Source organism: Ceratocystis lukuohia, assembly GCF_044167205.1.
Source record: "Ceratocystis lukuohia strain C4212 chromosome Unknown Supercontig1_pilon, whole genome shotgun sequence".
In the NCBI taxonomy this organism is placed as follows: Eukaryota; Fungi; Ascomycota; class Sordariomycetes; order Microascales; family Ceratocystidaceae; genus Ceratocystis; species Ceratocystis lukuohia.
The window spans coordinates 4518114-4531500 of NW_027263520.1; the positions used below are offsets into that span (position 1 = coordinate 4518114).

The following is a 13387-nucleotide window of genomic DNA, read 5'->3' on the forward strand; positions in this document are numbered from 1 at the left end:
GTAGCAAACGTTCGTGCTGTGGTAGCCATAGCCGCCACTTGGCATTTATGTACAGTATATATAATAATAGCCCGGATAATCGTAGATAGGAGCTCAAGATGACGATGACGACGCAACAGCAGCCTCACTCTCTGCCCGTTCTGTTCGTCTCACCGCCTCGTAGACGTCGGCCGTAAGCCTCTGCTCACCAACCATACTGACGATACCGCTCCTTTCCATCATGTCCCGGACTGGATGGCCAATGTCTGGGCAGCGACTAAAGAACACGCGCACGCCCTGGTCGCAGTAATTGCGTACGATTTCCTCCAAAACTTGCGTGCCTGAGCCGTCTAGCGACGTGACGCCATGGATGTCAAAGATGACGTTGCGGTTATTATCACGCGCACGGGTAGCCGGACGGGCAGGGTGAACCATAGCTCCATAGCGCTCTAATCTGCGGAGCCTGCTGCGCAGTTCACCAGTGTTGGCAAATGTAAGTGGCTCAGGAATCTTAACGATCAAGCAGCCCTCAAAGAACTCGAGGCGCTCAGGGTGAAGTTCGGCATTGTCGAACCGATTGGTTCCTGGTACGCGACCAAGAATCTGAATACGAGGCCGGGTAGAATGGCGAATGACCTGAAGTAGCGAAAGTCCGATTCCAATGGCAATGCCAAAAGTAAGGGAAAAGAAGATGGTTGAGAAAAAGATGGTCGCCATGAGAGCAAGCTCGGTCCAGCCCTGGATGCGAAGGAAGAAGGAAATATCATGAGGGGCTTCTTCAATAAGGGACCAAGCAACCACTGAAATCATAGAGCTGAGGACAGGTTTCTACGAGATCGGGCAAGTATATGCAAAATGTTAGAAATTGTGAATCGAGTTGAGTAGACGGGCAAAATGAGAAAGGGAGGGGAATAGCAAAATATTGCATCTTATGACGTCATACAAAGGCAGTTAACTTACGGGAATGTAGTAAAAGTAGGGTAGCATCCACTTGATAGAGCACAGTGTTATGAGACTCAAGAACACCGAGCTCATGGGGCTTCGTCCACCAGTCGACTTATTGACTTTCGACCGTCCGTAGCCTCCAAAAGCAGGAAGGCACATGAAGCAAGATGCTACCAGATTCGCCATGCCGAGGGCTACAAGTTCTCTATTAGCGCTAAGCTCAATAGTAGGAAATTCGGGAGAGCCGCCAAGTCCACGCGCAGCGACTGAAGACTCAAAAAAGCCTAGAAGAGCAATGAGGAAAGACGTGCTCATCCCATTGCGAATGTGCTTGATCATTGACGACTGGAAGGGCCAGTTGAATGTAAACAGATGACCAGATACGGCCTCGACAGGCCCCAGAATTTCGATACCGTGTTGGTCCCAATCGAGCCTAGCACTAAGCACGGAGAAAAGAACGACAATAAGGAGGCGGTCTGGAAAGTAGGCGACCCAGGGCTGCCGGGGCTGAAGATGATGTTTGAGGGTGCTAGAGACAAGGTTGGTTGTGTTAGTGCATAAGTTTAGCGCTAGGTCAATAGGCAGAGAATGTAGCTTTGCGAGGACTTCAGCTAAGCATAGAAAATCAAAAGTGACTAACCGGAAGAACATGATAGCAATGAAGCTAGATAGAGCCACAATTGCCGTCATTCGGTGCATTCTGTCTAGATTCTCCATGACAAACACAATCTTGTCCCAAGAGCTTCCATGGGAAGCTCCTGTTTGCTTGGCACGGGCAGCCAATCCAAGCTCAGGGATCAACTGATCCACAGCAATGACAAAGCCTACAGCTGAAATGAAACCGCGAAGAAATGGACGACTTAGCACACTGTCCAAGAAGCCGAGACGGGCTAGGCCTGCAATCAGCACTGTAGTGGCTGCCATTCCCACAACAACGCCAGCAATTTGGGCGTGAAGCATATCATTGTCCTCATTACCCGGACTGCCGTCGATGCTAGCTTTGACGACGGTTCCAACAAGCAGAGACCCAGCAGCTTCTGGGCCGACTACCATGTGTGGAGAGCTGCCCAAAAGCGCATAAATCATGGGCGCAAAAAAGAACGAGTAGAGCCCGTTTATTGGGGGCAGATGGGCGAGGTTACTGGCAAGCGATAGAGCCATGGGGATGTAGATGGTAGCCATCGTGAGAGCGGCTGTCAAATCGCCACTTATGTACGACACCTTGTATTGGCGCAGCCACGACGTGCAAGGGACATAGTATTGGAGATACCTAGAACAAAGGAATACAGAAGACATGGGGGACATGGTGTCAGCAGGCTAGCAAATACAGAAAAACTTGCGGTTTTTTGAGGGTTCAGCGAAACGGAATGTCATGCAGAGGCCCCGGGCTAGACTTAGTTGGAGGCGTAGAGAAAAGGCGGAATACATGGAATGGAGCCTTGGTTGAGGTGTCGAAAAGCAGCATATACGTACATCATGAGCTTTTCATTTGGGGTTTGAGGCTCTCCGGAGTTCCCATTTGGGCCCTTGCCACGCGCGGGGTCTGCATCTGGGTTATCATCACCAACCACATAGTTCAAGGCGCCGCCGTTTGGGTCTACCGCATTATTATCACGGCCATGATAGAATAGCGACTGCCGCTCACTCATGAGACTGAATGGACTCCCGCTTCGTTGAGGTGAGAATGTGCCGTGCGCTGATGGTTGCAGAGGGCCATTGTGGGCGGCGTTGCTGTTGTTAGTTTTGTCGAGAAGATGTGTCGCTTCGGTTGGCGCATCACGAGGCCTGCGGTTAAGGCCTAGGGCCGCAGTATAGGATGACGATGAAGGCACCATTTCAGCCTCATTGCTAGAGGCACCGGCCATTTCATGCACAGCAGCTATAAGAAAGATAAATAATATGGGGTAGCGGGATAAGGCTAAAGAGCAAGTAGAATGAAGGGGGAACGAAGAGAAGAGGAGAAGAGCGAGAGGGAGGCGATATTTAGCGGTAGGAACATGAGGCAAAGGCTGGGAGCAATAAATTGATAAGGGAGCACATGTACTAGGGTACTGTGTTAGGGTTACAAAGACCCTTTGTCATTGGTCAAGATGTTGGGAAATGATCTCTGAATCCAAGGGGGCCAAATGCCTGCATTCATTGAGAGCATGATTAGTCGACGCTTCGTTGTTAGTTGGTTGAACCGGGCAGAGAAGAGACAGAGAGCTGAAAAGATATGGGAGAGTTGAAGAGTAATAGGAAGGCCAAGAAACAAAGACTGACGTCGTTAAGGAGAGCGGGAGGATGGGGAAAAGCGGGCCAGAATTCCCGCACGTGGTCACGTGCCTCTGGAGCGACATCGAAACGGCATTTATCGTATGGAGTAGAATGGAATTAGCAAAGGTCAAGTCCGGTTCAAGATCTAGCCTACAAAGATGCATGCTATGGCCCGCGGATATAAAGTCCACAATTTCCTCGGCCTGTTCGCGAACGCCGTGACGGAGGCTCATCTTCAAGATGCGGATAGTCAGTATAATCTACATTGACAAACTCTTTTACTCGGAATTTCTTTTTTGTCAAGCTATTCCCAAGTCATCCTCCAATGGCCGAGTCTTTTCTTTGAAGAGTAGCCTAAAATCCTAGAGGCCACCTGGTATGCCATGAATGATGGCAGACTGCTACTATGGCAAAACAACGCATGAACATGTTTCCCAAAGTCGGCGATAAACTGGTCTAAGACGCGCGGTGTGCAGGCATGGAACTGGCTATTTTACTCTTCTGATTCGATCTTACGTGAGCACTGCCAGCACGGCAAAAAGCAATTGACTCCTTTGTCCCTCTCGACAGGGTTACAATGTCATATTGCTTTTGTGTGGATGTTGTCTCCATGAATAGGCTGGGCTTGATTGGGCCCATCGTCCCTAAGATGCGTGCGGGTGGCGTCCAGAATGCCGGATTGTATAACCTACAATGTCTCAATTGATGAAACCCTGGCCAGAGCATCCAACTTTATAGTTGGGGTGATAGCTTACACAGCGCTGGCATAGATATGGATGGGCATAGGCCTTTGGCTGCGGGGTGTGTAAGCGTTGGTCGCAATTGAAGGCTGGCCTGCATAGGTGTAGAGATCGGCATTCCTATTATGACTCGGAGGTGATGGCCAAGTAGAGAAGTGGTAGTCGGGAGCGAGGAATAGAGATTCCATGAATTATTTGTTTTCTGACTTTCGGATAATGGGACGAGTAGAAGAGAAGAAGAGAATGACTACTAGTCTGCTACTGCCTTATGGCTTACTGTATGTACATGTATAATCCCTGCCTCTAGTGGCTTAAGCGACTATCCGATGCCCCTCTTACCGCAAATATGCTTCTTGTTTCTTCTGCATCATTCTCTCGGCATCTCTGATCTCTGATAAACAGCAACTTCATCCCCTGGCCGTGCAGCGTTTATGTGGATGGCCTGCCTAACCAATAAGATTTTTGCATTTTGAAATAGTCATAGGCCTAGCTTCCCCGCGTCTCCACTATTTTATGCCCGCTCCGATCATCGGCGTGGTCGGTGTGAGCCCCGCCGAAGATCGCTAACATGTGGGCTGGGTCTAATAGCTGGGCCGTAGACTATGAAGTCCAATCAGAGAGCAGCGCAGTGCCGGTTAATAAGCAGTGTTCCTTGTTGATGGCTTTCTGTTCTCTCATTATTAGACTGGCGTAGAAAGTTTGGCTATTAAGAAAGAGACTGACTGGGTTGAGCTAGATACGTACTAATTAGTGCATGTGCTTTATTCATGACTCCACGGTTCCATGTGATTTGCATTTTCATCGTGCCACATGGCCTGACTCTTCAGTCTTCTTTCTCCAGCATAAACAGGCATCAAAGTGGTAATTGCAGAGCGATCGGTGGCCGGTGGACAACAGGCTTTAGCTTACCTCCGAATAGGGAGCTTCCTTCAGAGACTGGCACCCGTCTCAACATCGCATTTTTTCTTCTTTTGGCAGTTGGCACTTTTTTCAAAAAACTTTTTTTTTGCATTTTAAGTAGTTTCATTTAATTTTCATGTCACCTTTCTCTCTATCGTTGTTCTCTCTGTTTTCCCTGGGATTTGTTAGAAGGCTTTCTTCCCTCTCCACAACGTCACTTACTGGCTTCTGCTTTTTGCGTATACTTTGGTTAGTTAGCGGCCTATTTAATTAGATCCTCAACCCTCACCGAAACTCGACAAGTTCAGGTTTTTCCTCTCTTTTATTTTTCCCGTTAATTTTTCTTCTCTCCTCTCTTCCCCATCTTTCTCCCCGTTTCTATTACCGGGGCTCCTTCTGTTTTTGTCGCTTTTCTGGCTTCTCTACTTCGGAATTGCATCATTCGTCTTTTCCGCTGCTTGTCTACAAAATTTGCATCCATTCTGCATTCGCCATCCATCACATCACCCATTGTCGTAGTGATAGTGACTGAAGCGCTCGTCGTTGCAACCTCCTACCCTTCTTGACAGCTCCCGTCTTTTCCCTTGCTCTTCTGCTCTTCTAGCTGTTGCTCCAGTCAACGTCCCCCCCGTTTTCTTGCCCTTCTCTCTTTCCCACAATGCCGTCTGCCGAAGGAAAGCCCCGGACGCTCTACGATAAGGTGCTCCAGGCCCATATTGTCGACCAGAAGGCCGATGGAACCTCTCTGATTTTCATTGGTGAGTTGGCCCCGGATATAGAAGCCATTGGCGTCGGCAAATTGCTGCTCCGCCATCACATCCTATGTCGGATCATTTATGGCTAACAGAGAAATCTGACCCTCAGATCGTCACCTGGTGCACGAAGTCACCTCCCCGGTAAGCTTGTCCCACCACGTCGCAGTCAGCAACGTTTTTCTTACATCACTCTATTTTCTCATGTTTCCAACACGTGACTAACAAAATATCCTGCAGCAAGCTTTTGAAGGCTTGAAGAATGCTGGCCGCAAGGTCAGACGGCCCGACTGCACTCTAGCCACCACTGATCACGTACGTCAAGTCAAGCCCCTAGGCAGTTAATGGTCTAAAAATAGCACGGTCAACTAACATGCGCATGTTTTATGCAGAACGTTCCTACCACCTCCCGGAAAGGCATGAAGGATATTGCCTCCTTCATCGAGCAGGAAGACTCGCGCATCCAGTGCACTACCCTTGAAGAAAATGTCAAGGACTTCGGCCTGACCTACTTTGGCCTAGGCGACAACCGCCAAGGTATCGTCCACGTTATCGGCCCCGAACAGGGTTTCACCCTTCCTGGTACCACCGTTGTCTGTGGTGACTCCCACACCTCTACACATGGCGCCTTCGGTGCTCTGGCCTTTGGAATCGGTACTAGCGAAGTCGAGCATGTTCTCGCTACCCAGTGCCTGATTACCAAGCCCAGTAAAAACATGCGTGTTCAGGTTGATGGCGAACTGACCCCTGGCGTCAGCTCAAAAGATATCGTTTTATACGTCATTGGAAAGATTGGTACTGCTGGTGGTAATGGCTGCGTTATTGAGTTCTGCGGCTCTGTTATTCGTGGCTTGAGTATAGAGGCTCGCATGTCTATCTGCAACATGTCCATCGAGGGTGGTGCCCGTGCCGGCATGGTCGCTCCTGATGAAATTACTTTCAACTACCTCAAGAACCGTCCCTTGGCTCCCAAGTTTGGCTCCGAAGAATGGGACCGTGCTGTTTCCTACTGGAAGGGGCTCAAATCCGACCCTGACGCCAAGTACGACATTGACATCTTCATTGATGGCAAGGACATTCCTCCTACCGTTACTTGGGGCACTAGCCCTGAGGCTGTTGTCTCTATTTCCGGCAAAGTTCCCAACCCTGAAGATGACGAGCAGTTCCCCACCGAGTCTAGTAAGGCCTCTGCCCGTCGTATGCTTGAATACATGGGCCTGACACCCGGTGTCCCTATGGAAGACGTTGTTGTTGACAAGGTTTTCATTGGATCGTGTACCAACTCCCGGATCGAGGATCTGCGTGCTGCTGCTTATGTTGTCAAGGGTCGCAAGATTGCTGGCAACATCAAGAGCGCCCTGGTTGTTCCTGGATCTGGTCTGGTAAAGAAGCAGGCTGAAGCTGAGGGTCTGGATAAGATTTTTGTTGACGCTGGTTTTGAATGGAGAGAGGCTGGCTGCTCTATGTGTCTGGGCATGAACCCTGACATCCTGTCTCCCCTGGAACGCTGCGCCAGTACCAGCAACCGTAACTTCGAGGGTCGCCAGGGCGCCCAGGGCCGCACCCACTTAATGTCGCCCGTCATGGCTGCTGCTGCTGGTATTGTCGGCAAGCTTGCTGATGTCCGCAAGTTGACCCAGTATACCGCAACCCCTCATGTTCAGGCTGCTATCACTCCTGATGAGCCAGCCCACGTTGACGAGTCTGTTGAGGGTGACGACCACCAGAAGGAAGTCATTGGTGACCAGCCTGAAGACAATGCCTCCCACACCAACACCTCTGTCCCCAAGAGTGCCGGCAGTTCTCCTGGTCTCCCCAAGTTCATTACCCTTAAGGGCCCCGCTGCCCCTCTTGACATGTCCAATGTCGACACCGATGCCATCATTCCCAAGCAGTTCTTGAAAACAATTAAGCGCACTGGTCTGGGCACTGCTCTCTTCTATGAGCACCGCTACCTGCCCGATGGCACTGAAAACGCAAACTTTGTTCTAAACAAGCCCCAATACCGCAAGTCCTCAATCCTTGTAGTTACCGGCCCCAATTTCGGGTGTGGCAGCTCTCGTGAACATGCTCCGTGGGCTTTGAATGACTTTGGTATTCGCTGTGTGATTGCGCCTTCATTTGCAGACATCTTCTTCAACAACACCTTCAAGAATGGCATGCTGCCCATTGCTATCACCAACCAGGAACACCTGACTGCTATTGCTCAGGTGGCCCGTGAGAACCGTGAGGTTGAAGTTGATCTGCCTAATCAGCTGATCAAGGACGATGCTGGTAACACTATTTGCAGCTTCGATATTGAGGAGTTCCGCAAGCATTGCCTGATCAACGGTCTGGATGATATTGGCCTGACCATGCAGTTGGAAGATAAAATTGCCGAGTACGAGCGCAGCATGAGCAAGAACACGCCGTGGTTAGACGGCCATGCATACCTAAAGCTGGGCAAGGATGGTCGTCTTGCTGCCAAGGCCGTTGCTCTGCCGAAGACGAACCGTGGCGAGGTCAAGACTCAGCCTCTAGACTGGTAGACGTGAGCAGTGAAGATTTTTTCCGACTTATTTTTTTAATGACAAAACAAGGCTCAAATGATGGACGAAAAAGAAGGTCATGCAAAATTCGAGATGAGGAACAAGGAATATTAGGAGGAAGAGAGGGTTGGTGTGAAGAATTTGGGTTTATTCTATACAAGGGCGTAAAGGGTGTTTACCATATAATTGCAGTACTCGGGAATTTGTCTCCTTGATGAACAGAGAGAAGGCGATGATTCCTTTCTTTCATTCTACTCGCCACTCGTAACATGATGAATATAGATTTTGGTTCTTTATGAATGTGCCTACTAGCTAGCGTTGCTTGATCTGCATGAAAGCTGTTGAGATGAGAAGTCCTAGAAGTTCTAGCAGGTGAGGGAGAGGTAAATATTAAGATAACACTGATCGCGCTTTTGCAACCGAAGATAAAAGACCTTGCAACTGATTTAAAAGCGAAAAGCCCAACAATCCATGAACAATAAAGAAAAGTTATTCACAGTGAGTGTCTCGATGCTCCAGTAGTAGTTGAATGTGGCAGAATTCGTTCTACCAGATGGGTGGGTCAGTACTCACCGCCTTCATGGAAATAAGGCTTGAACATGTGCTTGACAATTGACTTCTCCCATCGAGAACTGTTCATTGGGGGAAATAGTAATACCTCTCATCTAAAAATATCCTTAGTAATACCTATTATCACTCATGGACACCCAAGAGCTAACCCATCTCTTTGGACCACCGATCGAAGACGCGGAAGAAGGTACACAAATCCCTTCCACCATACCATCATGCTCCTGCAGCTCAGCAAAGACTAACCAAGAGCGGGATGCACATGCAAGCCTGTGAGCTTGTCTGCCTTCACTCACACAGAAACCTTTATTCTGTTTTCCGAAACCACGTCCTCGGGTAACCTAGGCTTCATCGACTCGCGTGCCGACACTATCGATGTGTGTGTTGCCGGTCGTGACTTCCAAGTCGCCCAATCACCCACCGTGCTTGGCTCCACCCGAGCAGGCGGTACCACTGGGGCTGTCGTCTGGCGAATCACCCCAGCTCTAGGTGCCTGGCTCGCTGACTCCAAGTGCCCACTTGGCGGACTATTGAAGCGTCACACGCCCAATTCCAGTACAGGCTCTAGCTCTAGTAGCAGGGCCCCACACGATGATCGCGGCACGTACGTTCTTGAGCTTGGCTGCGGTGTTGCGGGTATCTTAGCACTGGCACTTGGAGACCGTGTCGAGCGTTATGTATTGAGCGACCAGGAATACGTGCGCAAGCTGCTACATGCAAACATACAGGCCAACGCACCCCGTGGGGCATGGGACGACGGCAGCAACGAAAAAGCCAAGGATGCGCCAGATGGACGAGGTAAAACCAGCGGCATATCGTCAGGGGGCAAACGCCGAGCACGGGACAAGGCTGTGAACCAAAACCATCCATCGCCCATGAGGCATAGCACAGGTGTCAGTGCATCATCAGCGGGGTATATCGCGTTCAAGCCGCTAGATTGGGAAGCCATGACACCATCGGCAGAACTTACGGGGCGGGACGGGGTCGGTTCGTTCGATCTAGTGGTGGGGTGTGACTGCGTGTACAACGAGGCTCTAGTGGGACCATTCGTAGAGACATGTGGGGATGTGTGCCGGCTGCGGCTACAGGACGGGGGTGAGTGTGGATAGCCCAGACTCCTTCTTTTTTTTTACCCATTTATATAACCAAAAGCTCTTGTGTGGACTGCTGACAAATATCATCCATAGAGCTAGAACGCAAGCCAACTGTATGCCTAGTAGCGCAACAGTTGCGCGACCCAACAGTTTTTGAGGCATGGATTGCCGAGTTCCACCGGTCTTTTGAGACATGGCGGGTTCCAAACGAGATGCTCCCAGTAGATTTACAGTCGACAAACGGACTTGTTATCCATATTGGCATCTTACGGACGTGACTGGAGAGAAGGAGGCAGTGGATATACAATACGGAGGATATGCCGGGAGAGAATAGCCATGGTGGCTACACGCACGTACAGTCAGATATTCTTGGCAAGTAGATGAAAAGAAGACAAGAGAAACCCTATTGGAGGCCCGCAGGAAAATACAGAAGCAAGCCAGCTCTTTACAAGCTTGATTTGGGTAGGAGGGGATATGAAAAAGCAGAAGCAAGGATAAGAAGAGGAGCGTAACAGAAGCAGAAGGGAAAAGTAAAAGCCAACGAAACAAGCAAAGCAACAAGATGCAGTATAGAAGAAAAAAAAAAAAGAAGACATTCTTTTCTCATCAACCCCCCTCCCCGGAAAAAAAAAAGCCCAAACAAGCAAACAGGAGACAAATGTAACCAGCACAGAGAGTAAAACGATGGGAACAGGAGGTGAACAGTGAACAGGCGTGACAAAAGAGAGACCAATAAGTTTTTGAGCGTCGGTTAAGAACCTAGGAGAAAAAAAAACAAGTAGTCCATTAAACCCCCAGATCTAGCGAGGCCGCAAAACGGTCTGTGTAGCGCAATGGAAAGAAGGGCAAATAAATGCGAGAAAGAGAAGCAGGAACAGAAGCAGAAAGAATGAGAAAGAGACATGGTGCGCTAGATGCCATTAGGCCCATAAGCTATGACATCATATCATATAGCATTGTAGTACGAGAGCAGCAAACCACGGTTTAGGTGATAACAGGGAGTAAGAAGAGGAAAAAAGGGGGACAGACAGGATGATATAGAGGGCCGGGGGAAGAAGGCGATAGTAAAGCAAAAGAGGTAAGAGACCGAAGAGGCAAAAAAAGAAAAAAAGGAGAGAAGAATAGGACGGCAAAAAGGGGAGAAAGACAGAGGTAGACTTGGTCAATCGGAGCGTTAAACAGATCAGACAATTCAATACAGTACGCCTGTCCTGCCCCACTCTGCCCCCCTCCCTCTTTGTCTTGCTCTGCCTGGCCTGAGCTGCTGACCTGGATTGGCCCAAGCTGGGGTTAGGTTTTGGGCTGCTGTCTGTTTGCCTTGGAAAGCCCATTATGGCTCCAGGGCTCTCCTTCTACACCAAACCATCATACAGTGACAGGGCAGACACAATGGTCTCGTCTCGCTTAGAGCCTTCCTTGAACTCGGCCATGTCGAGGGAGCCGTTTTCGTCCTTGTCCATCATACGGAAGATTTTGCGCACGCGTTTTTCGGGTGTGTCCTCGTCTTCGGGGAGCTTAACCATGGAACCGACCTAAGGTAATGAGAGGGAAAGAAGGCAGAATATTAGCAGAGGATTTCATACGCGGAGAGAGAGATGAGGACGGCAGGGAAAAGGGCGGGACGTGGAAAAATAGGATCTAGAACTCACCATCTTGTAAATAGCCTCGACAATTTTCAGCATCTCATCGTAACTAATGCGACCGTCGCCGTCAATATCGTACAACTGAAAGGCCCATTCTAGTTTATCCTCCATCTTGCCACGGCTGGTGACGCTAAGGGCGCAGATGAACTCTTTGAAGTCAATGGTCCCCGACTTGTCGCTATCGAAGACGTTGAAGACATAATCTGCAAAGGAGCTAGGATCGCCGAAGGGGAAAAACTGGCGGTAGATTTTCTGGAACTCTTCCTTGGTCAGAGTGCCGGAGGGACAGTCCTTGAGGAAGCCTGCAAAGACAACATTGGTAAGTCAGTACTTGAAGGCAAAGAGGAGGAGGAGGAGGAGGGGCAATAGGAGATCAGTACCCTTGTACCATTGTTGCAACTCCTTCTTGTCGAAGTTAGTCGACTTTTGTAGCTCAACGAGCTGCTCCTGCGAGAGCTTGGACTGACTGTGAAGAGAGGGGTCGTTAGCAAGGACGTCTTTGTAAAAGCCACCGACTCTGTTCTTCTCTGCTTCTTTCCTCGGGTCCAGCCTGGAGTCCTCGTGCGGTCTTCTCGGTGTGTCGTGTACTATGTATATGCACATGTATATGTATGTGCGTCTTTTACTATAGGGCCATGCTGCAATAGCGATACATCTGGTCTTTTTTATCTATTTCCAAATTTGCAGCCCAAGCAACGCCCGACTGTCAAGTACTTTGCTTGTGTATGTGTTTGTCGCATCGCATTGATTGGGTCGCATATCGCACAAGGAAATTTTTGAGTCTGGCTGGTTCAGCTCACTTCAGCTCATTTGTGAAAAGGATAGACACTTGGCGGACAGTATGAGCACACCAGAGATATTGAAATAGAATGCCCTATTGACGTTCAAAAGGGTGCCTAGCCCGTTTCGTGCTCGGCGGTAGACTGCTAAAAGCGGGCAGCTCGGTATATAGCGACGCAGGACAAGAGAAGATAAGGCAAAGCGTAGACAAAGGCGGAGACCAGCGCGGTGGGAATAAAGATCATGGGTCGCTTCACAAGACCAGGAGTATGTCGGAAGAACCGAAGAAGAGACGGCGAGAAGACCGATACAGTGATTGTTGCGACGTAGATAGAGGAAGAGAAGATAGAGGAAAAGAGGATAGCAGGGATAGTTCAGAAATGCATGGTAGTGATGCAAGTTATTTAGCTGTCTGGCGGAGGGGCGGAAAGAAAGAGGCAATACAAAGACGAACAGAGAGGAAAGGTAGGAGAACTTACGATTTACCCATGGCTGAGCTAGAGGGAGAAGAGGTGGGAGAGGAGATATAGTTTATGCGACTAGAGGAAACGCGACCGTGGAGATCGGAGAGCGGATAGCGGGGAGCGGGGAGCGGGGGGCGGGGAGGTGGAAGATAATGCGCAAAAGATTGGCGGGAGGTAGAAGCTAGAGAGTGAGAGGGACGGCGAGGCTGAATATGAGAAGAGCAGAAAAGGCGAAGAGAGGAACTTGATAAGAGATGAGAAAATGAAGCTGGGAGAAATTCAGAGTAGCTGACAACAAGAATTGGGAGCAAGGGAGAGAAAAGGAAGAAAGAATATAAAGGAAGAAAAGGTGCGAAACAAGGCCAACAACTTAAAAGTAGAAAAATTAAGTGGAAAAAAGAAGAAAAAAAGAAGAAAAAAAAAGGGAAAAAAAGAAAAAAATATGTAAGCATAAATTCAGCTTGTATTCAACTTAAACTCACTGTATTCACCTCAATCTGGGCAAGACCCTGTTCTTGTTGTCTTTGCCCTTTTTGCTTTACATCCTTGAGGCCAAGTCACCCTGCCCAGCCAGATGACAGGGCTAGCTATAGCACACCTGGCCTTCTGTCAATGCTCCTAAACCCACTGTAGCTCACTATAAGCTGGCCACCAACCTTTTATAGCAACCCCACCTATACTACGCTTGGTTCAGTCATGATAGCCAGCTCCCATGTGCTGCTAGGATAGAAGAACATAG

General features: G+C 49.3%; 4 protein-coding genes across 4 annotated transcripts; 2 read left to right on the top strand and 2 right to left on the bottom strand.

Annotated features, from left to right (window-relative positions):
- Positions 1–93: 93 nt before the first annotated feature.
- On the bottom strand, positions 94–2759 carry HOO65_011118 (putative sulfate transporter; the record flags this gene model as incomplete). Its single annotated transcript, XM_071005436.1, has 4 exons — positions 94–807; positions 940–1453; positions 1565–2194; positions 2398–2759. The coding sequence occupies 4 exons, from the start codon at positions 2757–2759 to the stop codon at positions 94–96; spliced, it is 2220 nt and encodes a 739-aa protein (XP_070862940.1).
- Positions 2760–5478: 2719 nt separating this feature from the next.
- Positions 5479–8100, top strand: HOO65_011119 (3-isopropylmalate dehydratase; the record flags this gene model as incomplete). Its single annotated transcript, XM_071005446.1, has 4 exons — positions 5479–5578; positions 5685–5716; positions 5813–5887; positions 5965–8100. The coding sequence occupies 4 exons, from the start codon at positions 5479–5481 to the stop codon at positions 8098–8100; spliced, it is 2343 nt and encodes a 780-aa protein (XP_070862941.1).
- A 699-nt stretch (positions 8101–8799) lies between these two features.
- HOO65_011120 (Diaminohydroxyphosphoribosylamino-pyrimidine deaminase) lies at positions 8800–9720 on the top strand (the record flags this gene model as incomplete). Its single annotated transcript, XM_071006066.1, has 3 exons — positions 8800–8857; positions 8968–9650; positions 9706–9720. The coding sequence occupies 3 exons, from the start codon at positions 8800–8802 to the stop codon at positions 9718–9720; spliced, it is 756 nt and encodes a 251-aa protein (XP_070862942.1).
- A 1393-nt stretch (positions 9721–11113) lies between these two features.
- Positions 11114–12674, bottom strand: HOO65_011121 (Calcium-binding protein NCS-1; the record flags this gene model as incomplete). Its single annotated transcript, XM_071005765.1, has 4 exons — positions 11114–11293; positions 11411–11706; positions 11785–11954; positions 12664–12674. The coding sequence occupies 4 exons, from the start codon at positions 12672–12674 to the stop codon at positions 11114–11116; spliced, it is 657 nt and encodes a 218-aa protein (XP_070862943.1).
- Positions 12675–13387: the final 713 nt, after the last annotated feature.